The 11,456-nt window shown below is 44.6% G+C and overlaps 1 protein-coding gene across 1 annotated transcript in view; it reads left to right on the forward strand.

The window, feature by feature from the left end:
- Positions 1–4,547: 4,547 nt before the first annotated feature.
- Positions 4,548–11,456, forward strand: part of LOC102417470 (testis-specific Y-encoded-like protein 5) — a 28,830-nt gene continuing 21,921 nt past the window's right edge. The window contains exon 1 of the mRNA XM_023745479.1: positions 4,548–4,607. Within this exon, the coding sequence (XP_023601247.1) occupies positions 4,548–4,607 (60 nt within the window). The remainder of the gene's footprint in view (positions 4,608–11,456) is intronic.

Below are 11,456 nucleotides of genomic sequence, written 5' to 3' on the forward strand. Positions count from 1 at the left end.
CTCCTCTCCTGAACCTGCCCATGCTCTGTGGCCATGCTTGTGGCAGGCACCTAGAGGGACAGTGGTGTCTGCTTCAGAGACATGAGCACAGAAGGCAGGCGGGACACGTCTTTGCACTGTTTGCTGCTCTTGGGGTTGAAGTCACACAGCTGGGCCACTTTCTCCTCCTCAGATGCTCTGCAGGTGGAGGCAGAACAGGTCTCAGAGCTGCCTGCCTTTCCCCTGAACTAGTGATGCTCTGCTGCCGCTGAGCAAGCCTGCTTTGCCCAGCCTACTCTGGGGTACTTTAGCCAGAGGTACCCAGCCCTGTGCCCTCTGACTTGGGGTCCCAGAAATAACCTTGGCATAGGAGGAAGCCTGGTTTAGTCCTGCCTTAGGGCCTCTGCACTTGTCTTCTCTTCCAGGAATGCTCTTCCCCAGACCTGCTGCTCATGGCTTATTGTTTCTTGTCATTCAGGACTGAGTGCAGGCCTCGCCTCCTCAGAGAGGTCTTCCCTTGCCACCCTAGCTAAAGTTTCCTCTTGTACCTCCTCCACCCCTGCACTACCCTCACGCTCTCTGGTCATCGCCTCTCCATCAAGAGTTCCCCACCTGGAGCTCCTGGCACCTAATGGCCCGTGGAGGAACTAATGTGGTACCTCAGCCATTACTAACAACATAACTGAAGTCACCTGGTTCAGCATTGCCTCAATGTTCTGTGGACCCTGTGTGTTCCCCAGAAAAGGGTTGTGATCAAACACTCATAAAGAACTCAGTTAAAGGGCATCTTCAAAGCCAGACTTTCAGAAACTTCCATGTGCTAATGTGCATCAGTGGAAAAGTGATGGCGATAGAATCCACCATCTCCCCAGGATGTTTGATGACAGGACTCTTTTGGCCCATGATGACTGTTACATTCTATGGAGCCACAGCCTTAGGATTGCTCTAATGCAGTGGTTCTCAACCTTCTGGCCCCCCAAATACAGTTCCCCATGTTGTGACCCAACCACAAAATCATTTTTTGTTGCCACCTCACAACTGCCATGCCACCACTGCTATAAATCGCAATGCGAACATCTGATATGCAGGACGGTCCCAGGTGACCCCCGGGAAAGGGTCGAGACCCACAGGTTGAGAACCGCTGCTCCAATGAGTCTTTGCTTTTGGTTGCAATCAAACCGACAAAACTAGCTTGCGCTGATGCAGTGGAACCAATTTTAAGGACTGGGGAGGGAATGAAGTCAGTCAGACACAGCCTTCAGGTCCTCCGCAGAGAGGTGCCGATAAAAATCTCAGAACTCTGAGTGCCCAAAGGGCCACGCAGTCGGTCATTCTACGTGTATTCCCCCAGCATCTGCCTTGGGCCAGGCTCAGGATTTCTGGGCAAGGTCCCTGCACTCATGCAGTCTGGTAGGGGATGTCAAGCAGATTAAAAGGCAGTTATGGCTGTAATCGGATTGTTAATAGGAAGTCTGGGGCATTGGGACTACAGGACACTTACACAGCCTGGGAGGAGGAAATAGTGGTAAGAAAGCTTCCTAAAATTGGCACCTGAACTGGGTAAAGAAACAAGGTAAGGGGACAGCCTAGTCAAAGGCCTGAATTTGGGATGCTATGAAGGATAAAAGTTACAAGGCCCAAAACAAAGGCCCTCAGGACCTCGGCTGCAGACTATGTCCTGGAGGCTGTGCTGAAATCTACGCAGGCAGAGTCCAATGGGGAGGGCTTTCTGGGACAGCCTAGCTCCGGCCTAGTGTCCTGATGGTGTGGAATGGATGGGCTGCCTTCAGGAGCCAAGGAGAGGGACATTAAGTGAAAGCCTAGGCTTACTTGTTGGAAAGACTTGACTACAAACCCCCCATTAACACCCCTCAAGCCTGTTCTTATCTGTAAGAGGAAGAGAAAGCTACAGACCTCTGTGGGTTTTCAGTGAGAGGATCTATGTAAAAACACTAAGCTCTTCTTTCCAACAGCAGTGACTTCCCTCCTTGCCATAAATCCAGGCTCCAGTTCTCCGGTCCAGAAAGTCTCAGTCAAGGACAGGCCCTGTTTCCTGAACCCCGGCTGCCTCACTACCCGATCTGTGGCGATGCCATCCGTCTAGCATTCCGGTTAAGACACTCCGGTTAACATTGTAACCGAACTTCTGCCTCCGGGTCTTCCCCTTCCCCTTCCCCTTTGAGCATCCCGCTGACCACCGCACCCGCAACTCAGACTCCGCGCCTTCACTTCCAGCACCTCGTGTCAGACTTTCTTTTTTGACCCCAGGAGTGGGGGTGGCATGTGGAGCAGGAACATGGACAGTGCTGGAAGCCAGAACAGAAGGCTCAGAAACCCTAAATGTCAGAGAAGAAGTGGGGGGAATGAGGTTGAGGACAAAGGGAGGCCTCAGGGAGCCACAGAGATAAGCCAGGCAGGGCATTCCTTAGGCAAACAAGTGAAGCACTGAGTCATTTAATGTGAAACGATAGTTGGAATTACTGAAAGGAGTTTAGAGGGCAAAGCAGAAAATCATTAGCAGAAATTAATCATCCACCGCTTTCAACACTAAAAATTATATTGACCTACACAAACCAAAAAGACCATAGAAGAAGCCAGAAGCACAGCTCTGGGGCCTGAGGGCTCCTGAAAGGGGCTGCTGTCCTGGCAGGCAGCCTAGAGCTATGGCCGGGAAGAAATAGTATCACAGATCTTTGTGTAGCTGAGAGAGGGGAAGAGAAGTTCAGTTCTAATAGAGGCCCCGGGCCCCTTTGTGGAGGACGCAGGTGATGAGCTCAGCTCCTGGCAAGGAGAGCTGTTTGGTTTGGCCCCAGATGCCCCCTGCAGAACCCTGTGGGCAGGGAAAAGGCACGCACTGTGCAGTTTGTCGGACAGGCTGACAGTGCCAGAGGGGCCATCATCCCAGGCACTGGACACAATAGGACAACACTGTCTCCATGTGGAACAGAGCCCAAGGCTGGCCTGTGCCCTTCGGTGCACCCAACCTCGGGGTTTTGAACTCTAGCTGTTCCGTTAGGTGTCTAGGCAGTGTCCCCACAACATGGAACTGTCTGATAAACCCGTTTTCTCTCCCAGGGGTTGGGGAGGGATGTGGTGGGAGCTGCTTGGGGTTCTGGCTGTCTTTCTGGACATGGTGCTGTTGGGCTCACGACTGGCATGAGGGGGAGAGGAGTGAGGTGCCTAGGATGCAGAACGGGGGGTGGCACTGGTCTCAGCATCTTTGAGGACATGCACGGTTGGCGCCTCCTTACATCTGGCTCTGGTTGGAGTCAGTACTCTTGCTCCACATTTGGTGTAACTGAGGCAGTCTGGAGCCCATGTTCCCGTCTGGTGTCTAGAGAAGCTGTGGAAATCTGGGCATCATCAGGGTGGGAGGGAATTGTTTTGTTCTCTGCCACTTCCAGACTCCTAGGAAGCCGTGGATACCATTGAAGAAGGGGCTGTTAGGGACCCACTGCTATGGGCGCTTCTCTGGGCAGAAAGAAGTGAGAAATAGGAAGACAGCTTTAACCAGTGTGAGCTGAAGGGAACCCCAAAAGGACATTTATTAACATTAAAAAGTAACTTCTCTATTCTTTTCTTATTAGAAAAATAAATGCATGTCCATTAGCTAGAGTTAAAAAATGAAAAGCACCAGTAATTTCAACTCCCAGAGTGACCCATTATTTCCATGTTAGTCAGATTTTCATCTTTTCTCACATTTCCCTAGTAACAATGATGATGAAGACGGGTCTGATGACCATAACAGCAAACATATGATGAGAGCTTATTTCTCCATGTCTAACCCTTTGGATTGTAATTCAAGAGGTAATAACATTCAAGATTCTATTGAGACTTTATTTACAACTTTAATGGGAAATGTTTCATGGATAGCCTTTAGGCATATTTATATTGGTAAGGCCAGGGAAAACCTGTCTATGTTGTTGCCTGTAACAGCATCTGATCTTATAAAAAACTGATCAACCCAATGAGAATATATGGGCACTACCTGCAATTCTCCCTCCCTTCCTTCTCTCTCTCTCTCTCTCTCTCTCTCTCTCAGGTTCGATCCCCAGTCCTGGTCAGGGTGCATGCAGGAGGCAACCATTAGATGTGTCTTTCTCACATGGATGTTTCTCTCTGCCCCCACCCGCCCTGCTCTCTCCCTCCGCCCTCCCACTCACTCTAAAAATCAATGGGAAAAAAATATCCTCAGGTGAGGATTAACAAAAAATAAAACAACAAAACAAAACAAACAAAAAGAAGAAGGAGGAGGAGGAGGAGGAGGAGGAGGAGGAGGAGGAGGAGGAGGAGGAGGAGAGGAAAAGTAAGGCCCAAACACAGACCTTTCACCCTGGTGGGGTTGGTAGGAGCTGCATGGCAGTCTAGGTAAAAGGACAGCCAGGTACTGGAGAAGTCTGGGAGCGAGAGCCAGGCGGACACCATTCATTCAGTCACTCACAGGCTCCTTGCCCTGCACCAAGCTGTAGCAGCAGCACAGTGACTGCTAACTGAGTACTACTCCGTGAACCGCGAAACATCAGACAATAACTCCGGTCATTATCAGTAGGAGTTTTTAGCTGCCAGGAATGTCCAGGGAGGTGAAGGTGAAGCAGAGGATGATCTGGATTGAAGAATCAACCCAGACAGTGAGTGTGAGCCCTAGAGGAGATGGTGATGAGTAGAGAGTGGGCATGGTGGAAAGAGATGTATTGTCACAGTGGACAGTTCATTTTAGATGTTGAGATAAATCCATGCTGACTTCCCACTTTAGGTTGTCCTGTCTAATGGCTAATTACTGCTTAACCTTTGGTGCCTGACCCCTTGAGTTTGAACCACAACTTGGCTCTTTACCTGCTGTATTAGTTTGCTAGAGCTGCCATAACAGAATACCACACACTGGGTGGTTTAACAACAAAAATCTATTTTTTCACGGTTCTGGAGGCTGGAAGTCCAAGATCAAGGTGTCGGCTGATTTGACGTCTCCTGAGGCCTCTCTCCTTGGCTTGCAGATGGCCACCTTCGCCCTGTGTCCTCACATGGTCTTTCTTCCGTGTGCATAAATTCTCAGTGCCTCTTTTTGTGTCCAGATCTCCTCTTCTCATAATGACACCATCAGATTGCATTAGGACCCACTCTACTGGCTTCATTTTCACTCAATCACCTCGTTCAAAGCCCTGTCTCCAAATACAGTTGTATTCTGAGGTACTGGGAGTTAGGGATTCAACATATAAATTTGGGGTGGGGCACAATTTAGCCCATAACACCTGCTGTCCAGTATTGGCAAATTACTTTCTCCAAGATTTAGCTTCTGTGCAACTGGAGAGATGTTAATAAGTAACAGGTATTAGATGCTTCCTATGTTTTAAATACTTTACATTATTATCTTACTTAATCCTCCCAATAGCCAAAAAAGTTGGTATTATTATAATATCAAATAAAAACACAAGATGCCCGGTTAAATTTGAGTATCATGTAAACAATGAATACTTTTTTGTTTTTAGTGTTGTCCCATGTAATATTTGAGGCATACTTACACTAAAAATTATTCATTGTTCATCTGAAATTCAAATTTAGTCACGTGTCCTGTAATTTATCTGACAACGGTATCCCCTGCAACCAGAAGAGTCAGAAGGGTCAGGACGGCGCCCGTGGGCGAATGCCGGATTGTCTCTTCTCCTCTCCTCTGTGGAATCTCTCCTCTCTCCTGTGGCACCGAGCTGTAGGTCCTGAGAAGCCAGCCTTGACCCGAGTGGCTCCTGATTTTGGAAGGAATTTACTTTCTCCCACTCTCTGTAGCTTCTTTTCCTCTGTCACAGGTGGTGTTGGCTTGAATAAGCTTTTCCTTGCATGTCAATGATAAGACCAGAGGCTCGAATAGGAGTGTGGGGAAAGATGGCCAAGGGTCCGCTTTAGTTCAATGCTACTGAGATCTCCCTAGTACAGGAAAAAAAGACTCATCCAATAACCTCTCTTTGTCCATCTAAGTCCTTCCTTCAGGTTTGAACTCCATCTTCAGGTAAGAGTAAAGTGCTCTTGGCCTTGCTTTGCTTTTCCTCATGTGGAGGCTCAGCTCTCCCTTGGGGACTTTGAGGGAAGGATTAAGAAAAATTATTCAAAACTTGGAAATAAGCAAAAAGACTGCTGCATGACCTTTCAATGCCGTCTAAGGCCGTGTTACTTAAAGGGTGGGTTGCTGACCATCAGTGTCACCTGAGAACTTGTTAAAATGCAAATTTTCAGACTCAGCCCAAGACCTCAATTTCTGGGGGCAGGGCCCAGCCCTCTGTATTTTCATAAAGTCTGAGAAGCATAATGGTCCTCTCCCTCTCTGGGGAAAGGCAACATAGTTCGTACCATGAAGTTGGGCTCAGATCTTTGACACTACCAGTAGGATGGCGATGATTTCATTTCCTGTCCAGCGGAGAAGACAGCCCCACAGAGCGTGGTTTTACCGCTCTCTTGGAGACTGACCAGTTTGTATCTGAATCTGCAGCCTCGCCTCAGCACCCCTTTTCTTTCTGCACTGACTGCAAAGTCCTATTTTCTCATTTGATCCAGCACAGGCACCCTCCTCGTTCCTTCCTTCATGAATTGAATAACACTGTGACATGTGCTTACTTACCTCTCTATATGAAAATTAGGTTTTTAATATTTTGAGAACTATACTCTGACAGGAGGATAATTGAGGGAAGGCAGGACTCATCTCTTCTTCAGACTCCTGGCCAACTACTGTCATAACCCTCTCTGTCTCAATCAGAGGCTATCGGCTACAAACAACAGAAGCCAACTCAAATGAGCACAAATGAGAGGGAATTTATTGGAAGCCGATAGGCATCTCAAGGGACTCCTTTGTAGGAAGAATAGGCACCCGAGGGAGTGGAAAACTGTCAGGTAGTCTCTATATTCTCTCTCTCCAAATGCTCTCTGGCCCCTGGTTTTCTCCAGATAATGAGGATTACTCTCTGGCTTCTTTATAGACTAGTTCTCCTGTTTACTTTGCAGCATGAATGTGGCTTAAAATGGATCTGCATGATCTTCCAGCCCAGGAATCTAATTTGTGCCTGACAAACCCATAAATCAGCTGGAGTTGGGTCACATACCCACCTAGCTTGGGAAGGGGAAAGAACCACACCGTCAGCTTGCCCATTCACCAGAAACGGAAGTCAGAGCGGCTATTCTGAGAAGCACCACTGGGCAGGGGTGGCAAACTCATCTCTGATCTCTACCTCTAATTGGACTGTTTGGAGATTAAGGACAGAATATGATGAAAGAGGCTTTCTTCCCAGGCTTCCTGCCTTGGACCCGAGAATTCTCTTGGGACCAATTTGGCTCCACCAATCTCTTAGGCCTGACAAATAGGAAAGCAACCTCTGGAATTCTGAAGTGCGCAGGGTGCAAGCTGAAGAGAGGCGAATTTTCAGTTAAAACTCTGAAATGCTGCACAGTCAGTGTAGCTCAGTGGTTGAGCATTAACCCATGAACCAAGAGGTCGCTGGTTCGATTCCTGGTGCAGCCAATCAATGATTTTCTCTCATCATTAATGTTTCTATCTCTCTATCCCTCTCCCTTCTTCTTTCTCTAAAAATCAATAAAAACATTTAAAAATCTCATAAAAAACAACAACAAAAAACCCCACTCTGAAATGAAACCTAATAAAAATCTCATAGTTAGTCAATTGATCTTTGAAATAATTATGTTATACTGGCATGCGTGTTCAGCCAAGCTTTTAAGTTAGAATAACACTAGCTGTTGTAACAAATAAATCCCTAAATTTCATTGGCGTAGCAAATAGAAGTTTATTTTCCACCCGCCGCTATATAAGTATAAAGCAGGTATTTCTGGTAAGTGGGTAGGAATTCTTCAATTTGTTTAGGTCTTTAAAATTTTTTGTTCTTTATTAGATTTATAGGTACTGAATGACTTTGATGATATCTTTTTAAAAATCCCTAAGGACTCTGTTTAACTTTTCACCTCATAGTTGTTGCTTTGCCTGTAGTGTAATTTGAGAATCAGCATTAGAAAATCTCATTAGAAAATCCACACAGACAGAACATTGGGTCCACTTATCTGTAGTTTCCTTTCCTTAAGACTCTGAAGACTTTAGGCACTGATTTATTGGTACCTAAAACTCCGACTTTTATTTCTGTCGCTCCACGAAACTACCAAGAGCTCTGAGAGGTTACTTTCTGCTTGTCCCCTGCCCCTACTTTATTTACAAATCAGAAGGAAAGAAGGTGAGGCTCATGGAAATGCCCTTCTCTTCTCTCTGGGGTCTTGGCCTATCAACTTTGGGCGGCCTTGATTGATTGATGCAATCTTTAAGCAGCTGTTTTGTAATAGTTTATTAAGCATTTATAGTTGTTCCTAGGTGGGGAGTTTGATAAAGGATACTCCATCAGAATTGGAAGTGGAAGTCCTCTCTAATCCATTATACTAAGATTAATATTTTTTTATTTGTATAATTGCAGGTTCAAAGCCATCATGAGAGAGACATTTTTGATGTATGCTTCCAGCATGACAACTTCACATAGGATGTAATAAAACAGCATGTGCAACAGGATCCTCTTTGTTTTGTCGGGGTGTAACGACTGCACAGAGTTTCATGCTACTTAGAAAATGGCGGAGATGACTTTTCATCAGAACATTTCCTAAATCACTTTGGGGAATACAAAGTGCAGTTTTAACAGGTGCTCTGTAGAAAAATATTTTTTTTTTGGTTCAGTTACTTTGGGAAGTGATAGTTAAACAAAATTGTTTATTTCACAATGTCCCTGGGTCTGATAGTTAAACAAAATTGTTTATTTCACAATGTCCCGGAGTCTGGGGTATGTTATGTGCTTTGCAAGTCTCCAAGAGGGAGTACTAGGATGCCAAATTTCCTAACTATATTTGATCAAAGAACTCTGTGGGGAGCAATTCATGGTGAAACTATTATTTCACGTAATATAGTTTGGGAGACACTGGTTTAAGAGGAATGAAAGCTAAGTTAGATTATGTCTGGCCCTGACTCTGACATCTATTAGCTGCATGATCTATTATATGACATTGCATCTCTGATCATTAATTTCCTCATTTGTAAAATAAAGAGGCTTCACTGCAGAAAGCTAAAGTCTAGGCCCGTGGTTGGCAAACTGCGGCTCGTGAGCCATATGCGGCTCTTAGGCCCCTTGAGTGTGGCTCTTCCACAAAATACCACGTGCAGGCATGCACGTAACAGGGCAAATTGAAACTTCGTGGCCCATGCGCATAAGTTGGTATTTTGTGGAAGAGCCGGTATGTTGTGGAAGAGCCACACTCAAAGAGCCGCCTGTGGCTCGCGAGCTGCGGTTTGCCGAGCCGCAGTTTGCCGACCACTGGTCTAGGCTTTTCTCTTCGACGACATTGCCAAGCATATTGCCAGTATCACACAATAGTCTTCCCAGTCCCAACTGTCATAAGGGCCTATTCCTTTCTATTTAGTGATAAAGCCCTAGCGTGGTGGTTTAAATATTGAAATGAGTATACTATCTTTGACTCTGAGTCAAATTACTAAACTAAAAAGACAATGTCAGACACTCTCACCTCTTAAGGTATACAATACAGTAACCTGTAGAAGCATGGGGAGGACATGGGTTAACTTACTGAAAAAACCAGGAGGGTTTATGACGTTTTGTGTAGAGTTGCTGATCCTGGTGAACTTAATGTTTGTATTGTGTTTTTTTCATGAACTTATAGGAAAAAGAAACAGGAGAAAGCGCAGGGTAATAAGGTGGGGGAACCAAAGGACTAGTCTCTTTCTCTTATTTGAGACTGTGGAAAAAATTACTTGTCTCAAAACTTGGCACTAATCAGAGGAAAAAACAAGTTCTCTCAGAATTTTTAGTCATAAGCTCAACCTCACATGCTAATTGGAAGCCTGAGTTAATATAGGATTGCAACTGAACAAAGAATTTAATTTAAAGAACACTGAACCAAGCATTTAATTTAAAGTTAGACTGAAAATGATAGTGCGACCAGGAGCATTAGTAGAAGCTAACTTAATCATCTCTGGAGGAGCCCATCCATCTTCCCAGGCCTCAAACGATTCCCAGAGACAAATTGTGAAGAAAAATGAGTGTCTCATAGTAAAAGAATCAGAAGGATATAAGGCACCACCAGATAAAAACAGACTTCAGAAACAGACCTATAGATATTTTAGAAATTCCTGACTATAATTGATATAAGAAAAGCTTGAAAATATGAGCACTAGAAATAACAGGCAAGTAACTTTGAAACAGAACAAACTAGAACTGAAAATGATAAATATAGAAATTAAAATTAACATACAAGTTGTATGTGTTTAATAATATGTTAGATATGGCTGAACATTAGATTTCTCAATAGGAAGAAACTTCATACATTTCAAAAAAATCTGAAAGCACTCCAACAGCAAGTATCACAAATAATGAAGTATTGAAAATATTTCCTTTAATATTTGTAATAAAACTAGAGAGCTTACCACCTCCACTTCTATTTCATGTTGTAATAGCAGTCCTAATTGGTTCAGTAAGGGGAGGAAGTAGGATAGAAATAAAAGGACCTTAAAAGTGATACTAATCGAATATAATAGTCTGCATAGGCAATCCAAAGGAATCAACAGATAAATTATTACAATTAAGAAAGTTTAGCAAAGTGGCTGGATAAATAATCAGCAAAAGTGAGAACCAAAACAGCAACAAAGCAATTGAATTCATATTGATCAGCAATACATTTATAAAATGAGATTAAAGATCATAATAGCACCCCAAAATAAGAGGTAACTAATAATAAATCCAAAAAATAAATCCAAAAAACTTTATGGAAAATATAATAGATATGTATTGAAAGATAGTAAAAAGGCCTAAAAGTGGATATGGATGTGGATGAGTATATACACACACACATACACCCTACACACACACCAGTGTGGGTCTGGGTGTCGTCATGGCAATACCAAGGGTGACAGAATCCCCAAACCTGGTCACTGCATACATGAAAGGGTGGCAAATACCAGTGAAATCCAATTGGAAAGACTGCCAGACTTTGGGAGAAAGCCTTGAGAAGTTAAACACCTCATTTATATTGTGTTGATTCAGCTTCTGAGCTACTCAAATCCCAAGATTTTACAGAACATTAGGCAGCATCCAGGCTTTAAATATGGCTGCAGGAAAGTGGCTCTCTTCTTTCTAATAGAGAAAGAGACGCTGAGTCTTGGACAAATAGAAAATGATTTTGGAAGAGACACGATGTTAATGGCAGACCCCTTAGCCTTGCGGCTTGCTGTAACAAGGCTGAATTGCAGCAGGCGTCACAGCTCGAAGGCGCAGGCTTTCCCTTCAATTACTGTCAGATGAGGCCTCATCAGACTCCAGGTGCTTTGCTTCAAAGCCATCTGTTGAAAAGGAAATCATACTTGAGGAATGAAAAGGGGGCCAGCACAAGCCCTAATTTAGTGAATGTGGCCATTGTCACGGGAACACAAGCCCGGTGAAGGGCAT

Source organism: Myotis lucifugus, unplaced genomic scaffold (assembly GCF_000147115.1).
Source record: "Myotis lucifugus unplaced genomic scaffold, Myoluc2.0 scaffold_548, whole genome shotgun sequence".
Lineage (NCBI taxonomy): Eukaryota > Metazoa > Chordata > Mammalia > Chiroptera > Vespertilionidae > Myotis > Myotis lucifugus.